Genomic DNA, 14,025 nt, shown 5'->3' with positions numbered 1-14,025 from the left:
GTGGGGCCGCAGTCTTGGGAGGGGGGCGTGGGCTTGCAGGCTAGGAGGCCGGCGCCTTTAAGGGGCGGGGTTGCGCCGTCTGTGGCGGAAGCGGATTGGCTGGGAGGAGTCCCCGGAAGTGATGCACAGAGAAGCCCACGTGTGCGCTGCCACCCCATATGGCGGTGCTTCTGAAGAGGCTGCTGCATCCCGGGAGGTCCCCGGCTGCTTTGGGCCGCCTCATGGGGCGACGCGAAGCCAGCCTGGGCGCTGATCCCGGGGCTGCGGTGCGAGTGCGGTTCGCCCCCAGCCCCACAGGTAACCTTGGCGGACGTGACGCTGCAGGCCGAGGCCCACCGTCTCTTGCCCGCCCCCCGAACATTCCGAACGAATCCCTTCCGGTGGAGTCGGACTGGCGGGCAGTGAGACCTCATTATACGGAGATAGAAATATGTTTACGAGCGAAAATTATTCGCGTTGCCAGGAATTCGTGCTTATCGTACTGTACCATGTCTATGGATCCCTTTTTTCTTGTGTATTCAGCAAATGTTTATTGACCTGTTCTAGGCACTGAGATGCAACGGTCTTGGAGAAAGTAGGGCCCCTGCTCCCAAGAAGCCTACACTGGTAGTGACTGCTACAAACATGTACAAAAATAGCCGTAGTTTTAAACAGTCGCATGTGTCATGCAGGACGTGAAGCAGTGTAGGGGACAAGGCGTTAGGTAGGATGCTCAGGAATGCGTTGCTGAGGAGGTGCCATGAGAGTTGAGAACCAAGTAACAAGGAGCTAGGTACCTGAAGCCAATACAAGGAACCTTCTGGGCAGAGGAAATTGGAGGTACAACGGTCCTGTGGTTAGTGTTGGAGCTTAGCAAGCCAGCGTGAGGCAGGGACCCATTGTGTACCCTAGTGGCCTCCCCACTAGTTCCTCAAATTCTTTTCCATCTGAGGCAACCTCCTACCCTCTTCACAAAAAGCACACCTCTAGTTCTAAACTCCTGGGTCCCAAAGCTACCATTGTAATAAGATCCCAGCTGCACAGGATGACAAGGGTATTTCTTGCCAGGCACTATAGTGTAGAGCCTGCTCCTCAAACCACCCCTGGGTTTGACTCACTTCTGATTTCCAGTGAATTACTGATTAATTCTTTTATAAAATCCATATGAAAAAATTACTAGAAAATTGAAACTCTGGAAAGCATACAAAATATGAGACTCTTGAATTCAACAGATGTAAAATTATTCTGTCAAAATGCTCTCAGTTTCTAAGTGTTTATTTGCTATTTCTGTACCTACTTGGTTGTGAACTGCCGACAGTTTTCAGACAAGCTTTGGTTTGGGTGCAAAAGCCTGGGATTGATTGGGTGCAGATTTCTGGCTTTGCCACTTGAGCAAAGCATTGAAACTCTGAGTTTTAACATCTGCCAAATAGAGCTGATAATAGTACCTGCCTCATCATTTGAAGTAATCCAACTGAGGCACTGGAAAGGTGTGGTACCTCGTGGAAAACACTTAACAAGCAGAAGCCTCCTTTATGATGATCTTAAGTCTTGTTTCCTTGCTGATTTGCTGGAAAAGCCCATACTGGCAAGGCGATTGACTGCAGACAGAATATAGATCATTGTAATAGCTAAAATTAATGGCATACTCTGATCAGCATTTATGCCTCACAGTAATCTTGCAAGGAAAGTTTCTATTTTTTGTTGTCAATTTCTTTTAACAAACTAGGAAATTGAAGCTCATAAAAATCAAGTAGAATGTCCAAAGGCAGCAGAATTTGAATCAAGATCTGTAAGAGGTCTTGGTTTCAACTACTCAACCCATGTCTTCTATCTTGGGGAACTCTGGTTTTGTGGTATCCTTGCAATAATTAGCTAAAGGCCACCTATATAATCAGTGTTGAGCTAGAGTCTGCCTGATCCCAGAGGAGTGTTTCCTGTTTCATGCAGGCGCTAGTACCTGAAGATGCAAATGAGCTCATTGTGAAGACAGGGCCGTGACCTGGTACAAAGAAGGCAGGGTAAGGGGGGAAATGACAGCCCTGGGAAAACTGTTTACTCTAACTATTCAGTCAGGAATGATGAAAAAAATAAAGTCTTTTAAGAGTTTAAACTTGGGTGGAGAAATACAGTGGAATCGAATATTAGTTGGTTTTTTTTTCATTTATTTTTATTAGTTGGAGGCTAATTACTTTACAATATTGTAGTGGTTTTTGTCATACACTGACCTGAATCAGCCATGGATTTATCGAATATTAGTTTTTATTAGTATCTAAAGACTGCACTTAGAGCATCAAGTAGTCAAAATTCAAAATGTGTGATGTGGTTAGTCCGTACAGGGCATAGAGGGTATGTGCAAAATGTAATTATACAGTATTTTCAATTAGCAAAGTTTTTTTTCTTGCCCAGGGACCTCATTGAATTTGCATAAATGAAATGCATGTGTGAAGTGGCTTCAGCGACTCACCATCTGTTTCCCCTTTGGGTGAAACTTGGTCTCAAGGCAAATCTCAAGAGTAGAACAATGGGTGCAGGTGGGGAGAGCTGGAGCCGTTTTACAAAATGATATGCTCCAAAACCTGGGTGTTCTTCCACTTCCAGGATGAGGGTAAATGAGTCAGCCACCCCAGTCCTCTTCTGGGACAGTCTGACTGCTGGAGAAATGGGACAGGGAGAGCTATTTCCTGGGCTTTGATGTTCCTTGGGCCCTTTTATCACAAGCAGAATTGACTTGCCCTTCATCTTCCCCGTCTCATCTGAGCTGTCCTCTTCTTCCATCAGGCTTCTTGCACCTGGGCGGCCTCCGCACTGCCTTGTACAACTACATCTTTGCCAAGAAGCACCAAGGGAGCTTCATCCTGAGGCTGGAGGACACGGATCAGACCCGTCTTGTGCCTGGGGCAGCAGAGAATATTGAGGACATGCTCGAGTGGGCAGGTGAGGCTGGCAGGAAAAGGACCCTTCTCCAGAGAAGAAGCAAGGTTCTCCCAGGTGGCGCTAGTGGTAAAGAACCCATCTGCCAATGCTGGAATCCCAAGAGACTCAGGTTGGATCCCTGGGTGGGGAAGATCCCCTGGAGGAGGGCCTGGCCACCCACTCCAAAATTCTTGCTTGGAGAATCTCATGGACAGAGGAGCCTGCCCAGTTACAGTCCACAGGGTGGCAAAGGGTCAGACACGACTGAGCGATTTAGCAAGCCAGCAGGAGGAGCCTGAAGGTCTTCTCATGGAGCCCAGGGTGGAGAACTTGGAGTCCCTGGAGGAATGGGTACATTTGTGTCTGGGGGCAGGTACCACCCAGAAAGATACTGAAGCTCCCCGGGGAGGGAGTGGGGGAACCTCCAAGGGTTTTTAATCTCAGAATCTCACCTCCTGGGAGCAAGCAGGAAACACAGGCCAAGTGGAAGATGAACTGGGAGGCTCCAGGGCTGTGAAGAGCCTGAGGAAGATCCAGCCTTTTTTGGCCATGTGGGAATCCTGGCCCAGCTCCTCAAATCTTCTGATTTCTAGGAGGAGCCAGATCGCCAAGGTTTTTTGTTTTCATTTCGTTTTTGATGAGTCCTTCCCATTGTCAAATCTGAACTCAGATGAACACATTGTTTGAGTCAGACAAAATGTGTGCAGCCTCTTAAGTCGGCCTCCCTGTGGGAAGTTTAATTCTGAAGCCAGCTAAGCTCAGGGAGGACAAAGAGGAGTGTGTATGTTCCCCCGGTCAGCTGCTGTCTACCTGTCAGAACAGGTATGACTAGTTAAGCTCCCTACGGGAAAATGCTCAAAACTCCAAGACTGTCTTGACAACGTGTGTTCTAATCTCAGGTAAATCATTAACTAAACTCTGGGTTACTGAAGAGCAAAAACTGATTTCATTTCTGTCCTCAACCATAGAAGATTGTAGCAGAAACTCGGTCGAGATTAGCTAAGTAAAAGAATTCATGCACCAAGGTCACTTACTGGGGTCTGGGCAGTATTTGAGCATAAAACCAAGACCCTGCCCTTAGTGAGTAGGGGAAGATAGACTTAAAAAAACAAACAAATTCTAGGGACTTCCCTGGTGGTCCAGTGGTTAAGACTTCAAGCTTCCAGTGCAAGGGGCATGGGTTCCATCCCTGGTCAGGGAACTAAGATCCCATATGCCAGGTGGTAGGGCAAAAAAAACACAGGTGAGTTCATCCTTACTATGATATGAAGCAGTGATAAGTGCTATAGAGAAAGGGGTAGCAGGTAAGCAAACCAGCCGGGAGGGGTGGGTGCTCTTTGAGATAGGACAGACTTCCCCAAGGGGCGGACAGTAGTGCAGAGACTTCCACAAAGTGAGAAGTTGATTCTGTGGTTGCCTAGGGGGAGAAAGCTCAAAGCCCAGGGAGTAGCAGATGTAAAGGCCCTATAGAAGCTTAGTGCTGGGCATATCTGAGGAGCAGCAAGGATGCCAGAGTGGCCCAAGCCCAGTGAGGAGACCAGCGAAAGTGAAAGTTGCTCAGTCACGTCCGACTCTTTGCAACCCCATGGACTGTATAGTACATGGAATTCTCCAGGCCAGCATACTGGAATGGGTAGCCATTCCCTTCTCCAGGGGATCTTCCCAACCCAGGGATCGAACCCAGGTCTCCCACATTGCAGGCGGATTCTTTACCAACTGAGCTATCAGGGAAGCCCAAGGAGACCAGGGGACTTGGAAATGTGACATGAGGACATGGTGGTTGGCAGGAGCTCGTGATCGGCCATGTGTGGATCATGTTCTCCACGTTTTGCACAGACTGTGCCAGGATGAGGGTGCTGGGGTGAGCAAGACTGCCTGACATGCCCTGCCTCTTAGAGCCCTTGGCTCCGCCCAAGGGTATGACCGAAGAGGGCAGGGATCCACACCCAGGTGGGTAATTTCTGGATGTTCTAGCTTCAGGAGTCGACCTGTAATTTATATGATATGAAACTCACCATTTCAAAGTGATCTTCAGTATATTCACTGTACTGTGTATCCATCACCCCTCTAATTCCAGAACATTTCTATCAACTCAAAACCGCAAACCAGTTAGCAGACACTCCCTGTTCCTCCTTCCCTCCTGCCATTGGCAACCACTAACCTCAGTCTGTGTGGTTTGCCTGTTCGAGACGTTTCATTTTATGACCAGCTTATACTTAGCATAAGGTCCATGTGTTTTGGCTGTTGTTCAGTCGCTAAGTCGTCGTGACTACGTGAACTGCAGCACTCCAGGTTCCCCTGCCCTCCATTATCTCCCAGAGTTGCTCAGATTCATCTAGCTAACCATCTCAGCCTCTACCACCCCCTTGTGCTTTGGTCTTCAATCTTCCCAGCATCTGGGTCTTTTCAAGTGAGTCAGCTCTTCACATAAGGTGGCCAAAGTACTGGAGCTTCAGCTTCAGCATCAGTCCTTCCAGTGAATATTCCAGGGTGATGTCATTTAGAATTGACTGGTTTGATTTCCTTGCAGTCCAAGGGACTCTAATGAGTCTTCTCTAGCACCGCAGTTCAAAAGCATCAGTTCTTTGTCATTCAGCCTCCTGGGCTTCCCTAGTGGCTTAGTCAGTAGAGAATCTGCCTGCAGTGCGGGAGACCAAGGTTTTGACCCCTGAGTCAGGAAGATCCCTTGGAGAAGTAAATGCAAACCCACTCCAGTATTCTTTTTTTTTTTTTTTCCTTCTTACTGGAAAAGTTTTTAATCAACCGTTCTTAATTTGACCAATATTTTAAAAAAGCAAAGATATTTTGTAAATGTGTCGCAGACACGGGTGACAGAACCCTACATTTGTAGAGGACCTTCATCTGAATAAAGTCATGAGTTTTTCAGTAAGCCTCCACCAAGTCTTCTGGTAACTCTGCAGAAGCAAGCCCACCACGGTCCATGGGAGATGGGTTAGACAGACAGATGTTCTTTCAGTTTTTCCATGATTTCATTCATCTTGTCGCCTGGAATTAACATCACAGTTCGCAGGGGCTTCATTGGCACATCATCAAAGGACTATCGGCCTCCCAGACACGTGTCGCTCTCCTCCTGCACTGAGTAGTTGAACTTCAGGATTGCCTTCTCGTAGAAGAATTCTTCTTCCACATTTGCAAACATTAACTCCTCTTTGTTTTGGCTGCTCCGTCTCTTTTTGGAACCGCTTTTTCCTGCTTCCACAAACGTCTTGCTAATCAGAAGGTAGAAGTGATACTTCCCACATGGCTTGTTAGTTTTGTGTGCCTCTGCTAGTTCTTTCTGGAGCTGCTGGTGCATGGGCAGCGCGATCTGTGGAGGGACGTTAATGAACCTCTCGCTCAGCAGAAAGCCCACAGGCCTGTCCAGCTGCTCAACCGCGCTCTTCTCACAATTCTTCTCACAGAGGCGCAGAATCAACTCCTTAATTTGCTCAGTGCATGGGGTACCCTTTCTTTCAGATAAATTTAAGAGACTTATGAAACCAAAAATCTCGTCTTCATCCACATCGTCATCACTGTCTTCTGAAGCATCCGTCTGCTTAATCACACTCCCGATATGGTTCTGCTGAATTAAGAGATCTGTGAGTTCTGCAGTGTTCACAGGGGCTTTTAGGAAAAGCTGCTGTAGTAACTTCTTAATTCCGTCATAATCGTTATCTGAAATAGAATAAGCTTCAAATTCAATATTCACTTCCTCATTGATGACCTCGTCCTCTTCATCCTCTTCTTCGTCACTGTCGTCTTCGTCCACCTCCTCCACTTCATCCTCCTTTTCCTCATCACCCAGAGCCGGGGACACGGGGCTCAAAGCACGCCGCTTCGGCCGGCACGCCATGTTGCCGGCCCACTCCAGTATTCTTGCCTGGAGAATCCCATTAACAGGGGAGCCTGGCAGGCAAGAGTTGGACTCAAGTGAGTGACTAAACCACCATCACCAGCCTTCCTTAGGGTCCATTTCTCACAACCATACATGACTACTGGAAAAAGCATAGCTTTGACTATATGGACCTTTGTTGGCAAAGTGATGTCTCTGCTTTTTGATGGACTATCTAGGTTTGTTATAACTTTCCTTCCAAGGAGCAAGCGTCTTTTAATTTCATGGCTATAGTCACCGTCCACTGTGATTTTGGGACCCAAGAAAATAAAAATCTTCACTGCTTTCACTTTTTCCCCTTCTGTCTGCCATGACGTGATGGCCTTCTGGTCCAGATGGCATGATCTTAGTTTTTTGAATGTTGAGTTTCAAGCCAGCTTTTTCACTCTCCTCTTTCATCCTCATTAAGAGACTGTTTAGTTCCTCTTCACTTTCTGCCATGAGAGTGGTATCTGCATATCTGAGGTTGTTGATATTTCTCCCGGCAATCTTGATTCCAACTTGTGATTCATCCAGCCTGGCATTTCGCATGATGTACTCTGCATATAAGTTAAACAAGCAGGGTGACAGTACATAGCCTTGACATACTCCTTTCCCAATTTGAAACCAGTCTGTTTTTCCATGTCCGATTCTAACTGTTGCTTCTTGACCCCCATACAGGTTTCTCAGGAGACAGGTAAGGTGGCCTGGTACTCCCATCACTTTAAGAATTTTCCATAGTTTGTTGTGATCCACACAGTTAAAGGCTTTAGCATAGTCAGTGAAGCCGAAAAAGATGTTTTTCTGGAATTCTCTTGCTATCTCTATGATCTAATGAATGCTGGCAATTCGATCTCTGGTTCCTCTGTCTTTTCTAAACCCAGCTTGTATTAATACATCTGAAAGTTTCACATACTGCTGAAGCCTGCTGTTGCTTATTCACTCAGTTGTGTCCAATTCTTTGTGACCCCATGGACTGTAGCCTGCCAGGCTTCTCTGTCCATGGAATTCTCCAAGCAAGAATTCTGAAGTGGGTTGCCAGTTCCTTCTCCAGGGAATCTTTGCAACCCAGGGATTGAACCTGGGTCTCCTGCATTGTAGGCAGATTCTTTACCATCTTAGCTACCAGATGGTAAAGCTAAGCTGAAGCCTAGCTTGAAGGATTTTCAGCATAACCTTGCTAGCACATGAAATGACCACAGTTGTGTGGTAGTGTGAACATTCTTTGGGATTGCCTTTCTTTGGCATTGGAATGAAAACTGACCTTTTCCAGTCCTGTAGCCACTGCTGAGTTTTCCAAATTTGCTGTCATATTGAGTACAGCACTTTAACAGCATCAGCTTTTAAGATTCTAAATAGCTCAGCTGAAATTCTGTCACCTCCACAAGCTTTATTTGTAGTAATGCTTCCTAAGGCCCACTTGACTTCACACTCGAGGATGTCTGGCTCTAGGTGAGTGACCACACCATCATGGTTATCTGGATCATTAAGACCTTTTTTGTATAATTCTTCTGTGTATTCTTACCACCTCTTCTTAATGTCTACTCCTTCTGTTAGGTCCTTACTGTTTCTGTCCTTTATTGTCCCCATCCTTCATGAAACATTCTCTTGATATCTCCAATTTCCTTAAAGAGATCTCTAGTCTTTCCCATTCTATTATTTTCCTTCATTTCTTCATGTCATTCATTTAAGAAGGCCTTCTTATCTCTTCTTGCTCTTCTCTGGAATTCTGCATTCAGTTGGATTTATCTTCCCTTTCTCCCTTGCCTTTTGCTTGTCTTCTTTCCTCAGGCATTTGTAAAACCTCCTCAGAAAACCACTTTGCCTTCTTACGTTTCTTTTTCTTTGGGATGGTTTTGGTCACTGCCTCCTGTACAATGTTAGGGACATCCATCCATAGTTCTTCAAGCACTCTGTCTACTAGATCTAATGCCTTGAATCTATTCATCACCTTCAGTGTATAATCATAAGGGATTTGATTTAGGTCATACCTGAATCATCCCAAGACAGGCACAATAAAGGACAAATACGGAAAAGACCTAATAGAAGCAGAAGTGACCAAGAAAAGGTGGAAAGAATACACAGAACTCTGCAAAAAAGATTTTAATGACCCAGATAACCATAATGGTGTAGTCCCTCACTCACCTAGAGCCAGACATCCTGGAGTGTGAAGTCACTCTGCCAATAAAGCACTGCTGCCAATAAAGCTAGTGGAGGCGATGGAATTTCGGCAGAGCTATTTAAATTCCTAAAAAATGATGCTATTAAAGTGCTACAATGAATATGTCAGAAAATTTGGAAAACCCAACAATGGCCACAGGACTGGAAAAGGTCAGTACTCATCCCAGTTCCCAAGAAGGGCAGTCCTAAAGAGTGTTCAAACCACCAGACAGTTGCACTCATCTCTCATGCTAGTAAGTTTATCCTCAAAATCCTTCAAACTAGCCTTCAGCATTACATGAACCGAGGACTTCTAGATGTTCAAGCTAGGTTCACAAAAGGCAGAGGAATGAGAGATCAAATTGCCAACATATGCTGGATCAGAGAAAGCAAGGGAATTCCAGAAAAACATCTACCTCTGTTTCATTGACTATGCTAAAGCCTTTGACTGTGTGGATCATCACAAAGTGTGGAAAACTCTTAAGGAGATGGGAATCCCAGACTTTCTTACATGTCTCCTGAGAGACCTGTATGTGGATCAGGAAGCAAGTTAGAACCCTGTAAGGAACAACTGACTGGTTCAGGATTGAGAAAGGAGTACCACAAAGCTGTTTATTATCACCCTGTTTATTAAACCTGTATGCAGAGCACATGATGCAAAATGTTGGACTGAATGAGTTAGCATGCTAGAATGAAGATTGCTGGGAGAAATAGCAACAACCTCAGTATGTGGATAATGCCACTCTAATGGCAGAAAGTGAAGAGGACCTAAAGAGCCCCTTGATGAGGGTGAAAGAGGAGAGTGAAAAAGCCAGCTTAAAACTAAATATTGTATTGATAAAACTAAGATCATGGCATCCAGTCTCATCACTTCATGGCAAATAGATGGGGAAAGGTGGAAGTAGTGACAGGTATCTCTTCTTGGGCTCCAGAATCCCTGCAGATGGTGACAGCAGCCATGAAATTAGAAGACAATTGCTTCTTGGCAGGAAAGCTGTGACAAACCTAGACAGTGTGTTAAAAAGGAAAGATGTCACTTTGCTAACAAAGACCATAGACAAGGCTATGGTCTTTCCAGTTGTCATGTACGGATGTGACAGCTGTACCATAGAGAAGGCAGAGCGTCGAAGAATCGATGCATTTGGACTGTGGTGTGGAGAAGACTCTTGAGAGTCCCTTGGAAAGCAAGGAGATCAAACCAGTCAGTCTTAAAGGAAATCAACCCTCAATTCTCTTTGGAGGGACTGATGCTGAAACTGAAGCTCCAATACTGTGGCCACCTGATGCGAACAGCTGACTTATTGGAAAAGACCCTGATGCTGGGAAAGATTGAAGACAGAAGCAGGAGATAGCAACAGAGGATGAGATGGTTGAATGGGAACACTGATTCAGTGGACATGGTGAGATGGTGAGGGACAGGGAAGCCTTGCATGCTGCAGTTGCAGAGTTGGACACAGCTTGGCAACTGAACAACAGCAACAAATAACTTAGAGGTTTTCCCGGTTTTCTTCAATTTAAGCCTGAATTTTGCAGTAAGAAGCTCATGATCTGAGCCACAGTCAGCTCCAGGTCTTATTTTTTCTCATGTGTAGAGCTTTTCCATCTTTGGCTGCAAAGAACATAATCAATCTGATTTCAATATTGACCATCTGGTGATGTCCATGTGTAGAGTCATCTCTTGGGTTGTTGGAAGAGGGTGTTTGCTGTAATCAGCCTGTTCTCTTGGCAAACCTCTGTTGGCGTTAGCCCTGATTCATTTCTGTACTCTGAAAGCAAACTTGCCTGTTATTCTAGATATCTCCTGAATTCCTGCTTTCGCCTTCCAATCTCCTGTGATGAAAAGGACATCTTTTTGTGCTGTTCATTCTTGAAGATGTTGTAGCTCTTCATAGAACTGATCAACTTCAGCTTCTTCGGCATCAGTGGTTGGGGCATACACTTGGATTTACTGTATGTTGAATGGTTTGCCTTGGCAACAAACCGAGATCATTCTGGCGTTTTTGAGATTGTACTCAAATACTGCATTTCATACTTTTTTGTTGACTATGAGGGCTACATCATTTCTCTTAAGGTATTCTTGCCCACAGTAGTAGATAAAATGGTTATCCAAATTAAATTCACCCATTCCCATCCATTTTAGTTCACCGATTCCTAAGGATGTTGATGTTCACTCTTGACATCTATTGCTTGACCACGTCCAATTTACCTTGATTCATGGACCTAACATTCCAGGTTGCTATGCAGTATTGTTCTTTCCAGCATCAGTCTTCATTTTCACCACCAGACACATCCACAATGCAGTGTCGTTTCCGCTTTGGCCCAGCTGCTTCATTCTTTCTGAAGCTGTTAGTAATTGCCCTCTACTCTTCTCCAATAGCATATCGGACACTTAGTGACTTGGGGGTGGGGTGGGGCTTATATTCTGGTATCATTTTTTTTGACTTTTCATACCACTCATGGGGTTCTCATGGTAAGAATACTGGAGTGGATTGCCATTTCCTCTTCCTGTAGCCCACATTTTGTCAGAATTCTCCACTGTGACCTGTCTGTCTCGGGTGGTCCTACATGGCCTGGCTCAAAGCTTCATTGAGGTACACATACCCCTTCTCCATGACAAGGCTGTGGTCCCTGAAGGGGATGTTGCGGCATGTATGTTGTACATAAAAGAATCGTACAAAAAAGAATTCTTTCTTTTTTATGACCAAACAATATTCATTATGTGAAGATAACCACTTTTTGCTTATTCATTCATCAGTGGTTGGGCATTTGAAATGTTTCTACATTTTGGGTATGATGAATCAAATTGCTATGAACGTTTACATACTATCTCTTATGTGGATCTAGTGGAGTCGCTATTAAACCCTGGAGCATATACCAGATGTTGGACGTGCTAACATTAGATCAAGAAGGAACCCCAGATGCTTGTAACCCAGCCCCCCTTATCTGACAAATGAAGAAATACCAATATCAACAGAACCAATGATTCTGGCAGCCAGGACCTACTGAGAGCTGAGATATGCCAGGCAGGGTGCCGAGCCTTTCCAGAGGCTGTCTTATTCCCGCCTCATGATGACCCTCAGGAGAAAGTAAATGTTTGTGTGTTACATGTTAGTCAGTCGTGTCTGACTCTTTGTGACACCATGGACTATAGCTGGCTTCTCCGTCTATGGAATTCTCCAGGCAACAGTACTGGAATGGGTTGCCATTTCCTTTTCCAGGGGATGTTCCCGACTCAGGGATCGAACCCGGGTCTCCTCCGTTGTGGGCAGGCTCGCTATGGTTTGAGCCACCAGGGAAGCCTAAGTAAATGTTTGTTTGCTTCTTTAAGAGAGGAAGTAGAGGCTGTACAAGCTGTCTTGCCTTGCCTTAGAGCTGGCCAGTGCCTCTGAGCCCAGGCCCCTCCACCTCCAGAGACTATGGAACATCGGTGTGCAGGATTAACCCCGTCCCTAGCTTCCTGATTCATTTGAAAGCCCTCTGAGGGCAGAAACACCGTCATCCTGCTCTTCTGTGTCCCCTCTGCCTCTCCTGGAAGCATTTGTAAGTGAAATCTATCCTTTGTGACCTATGGAAACCAGACCTTGGGTTGGGGTTTGCGCTTATAATGGATCGCGTTTGATCTAACAGCATATGTTGCAGCTTCCATGTTCTGCACGGAAGCCACTGGGCTAAGCTCTTTGTAAGCACTGATGCAATTAAGTCTTGGTCACTCTGCACAGTAGACTCTTAGCTCCACTTTTCAGAGGAGGAAACCAAGGCCTAGGAAAGCTAAGGAATGCAAGGGGCAGTCCACAGAGTGGTTAAGCGCATGGACTTGGGAGCAGCTAGCCAGGCTTTGAATGTTGTTACACCCCCTTGTCCTTGGCCAGGTGACATGACACAGCCCCTCGGTGCTCCTGTGTCCTCCTAACTGAGTGGGGTTCACAGCAGCACCTACCAGGTCGGGTGGTTGGGGCCTTAGCAGTGATCATAAAATATAAAAGCAGCCTCGCAGGTTCACGGCACCATCCCTTGTCACGGTCAGTCAGGGGCCAACCCAGGAGTCCAGCTCGGCTGGACCGGCTGTCCCTGAACCACGCTGCTTCTCCTGAGTCCGCCGTTCCAGGGCAGGGCTGGTCTGTCCCTCCTCAGGGCAAGGATGGAGGAAGAGGATATGCCCAAGGGGGTGTGGGTCGTGGAGCTGGTGCACCTCCATCCGACTGCTTACCCACCAGCCTCGTGATCTTAAACGTTAATCCCTCTGTGCCTTACCTCTTCATCTGGAAAAGGGAAATTATGAGTGATGGCCTCATGGATTGTCGGCAGGATTGAAAGCTCTGCAATATGTGTGAAGGGCTTCCCTGGTGGCTCAGATGGCAAAAAATCCGCCTGCAACTTGGAAGACCCAGGTTCGATCCCTGGGTCGGGAAGATCCCCCTGGAGAGGGGACCGACTCTGGTATTCTTGCCTGGAGAATCCCACGGACAGAGGCGCCTGGCGGGTTACAGCCCGTGGGATCGCAGAGTCAGACACGACTGAGCAGCTAACACCACCACCACCTGGGTGTGTGGAACACTTGTAGCGGTGCCTGGGAACCTGCGCCGTGTTCATTATTGTTTGGTGATTGCCCTCTGCCTGTGTTCCAGGCGTTCCCCCAGACGAGAGCCCCCGGCGCGGAGGCCCTGCTGGGCCCTACCTGCAGTCTCAGCGGCTTGTACTCTACTCCCAGGCCGCCGAAGCCCTGCTGAAGAGCGGCGCTGCATACCCGTGTTTCTGCTCACCCCAGCGGCTGGAGCTCCTGAAGAAGGAGGCCCTGAGGAACCGCCAGACGCCCCGGTGAGAGCCCCAGCCCGTCACCATGCCTCCCCAGGGGCGGCTGCGTTCATTCGCTCCTGCTGCATCACAAATGACACCCAACCCACCTACCTCAGGGTTCTTGGAGGTCAGAAGTCTGGGCACAGCTTAGCTGGCTCCTTCGGCTCAGGGTTTCTCAAAGCCGCCATCAGGGTCTAGGCCAGCCTGGTGGTTACCTCGAGGCTGGGCTCGTGGTAGGATCTGCGGAGGATCTGCCTCCATCCCTCTCAGAGGCTATTGCCTGGAGACAACAGTCCCGGCGAGTG

At 46.9% G+C, this 14,025-nt stretch overlaps 2 protein-coding genes across 4 annotated transcripts in view; one reads left to right on the top strand and one right to left on the bottom strand.

The window, feature by feature from the left end:
- The first annotated feature begins 130 nt into the window (after positions 1 to 130).
- The window catches only part of EARS2 (glutamyl-tRNA synthetase 2, mitochondrial), a 29,621-nt gene continuing 15,726 nt past the window's right edge, over positions 131 to 14,025 (top strand). Inside the window, exons 1-3 of one of the 3 annotated variants that reach the window (XM_061153008.1) lie at positions 131 to 297; positions 2,761 to 2,916; positions 13,552 to 13,741. In XM_061153008.1, coding sequence (XP_061008991.1) covers positions 159 to 297; positions 2,761 to 2,916; positions 13,552 to 13,741 — 485 coding nt within the window. In that variant the 5' untranslated portion in view covers positions 131 to 158. Of the gene's footprint in view, positions 298 to 1,810; positions 2,001 to 2,470; positions 2,588 to 2,760; positions 2,917 to 13,551; positions 13,742 to 14,025 lie in introns of those variants that run through there. The other 2 variants (XM_061153010.1, XM_061153009.1) reach the window with 2 other exon arrangements.
- LOC133064045 (BRCA2 and CDKN1A-interacting protein-like) lies at positions 5,663 to 6,751 on the bottom strand. Its single transcript, XM_061153987.1, has one exon. It carries the CDS (start codon positions 6,746 to 6,748, stop codon positions 5,954 to 5,956), a length of 795 nt encoding a protein of 264 aa, XP_061009970.1. The 5' UTR covers positions 6,749 to 6,751; the 3' UTR covers positions 5,663 to 5,953.

The sequence above is a fragment of the Dama dama genome, chromosome 10 (assembly GCF_033118175.1).
Source record: "Dama dama isolate Ldn47 chromosome 10, ASM3311817v1, whole genome shotgun sequence".
NCBI lineage: Eukaryota > Metazoa > Chordata > Mammalia > Artiodactyla > Cervidae > Dama > Dama dama.
This window is presented reverse-complemented; position numbering and strand designations above follow the sequence as displayed.

Bases quoted from the DNA above. Each gene is read 5' to 3' on its own strand.
- LOC133064045 (XM_061153987.1), bottom strand. From the start codon at position 6,748: ATGGCGTGCCGGCCGAAGCGGCGTGCTTTGAGCCCCGTGTCCCCGGCT.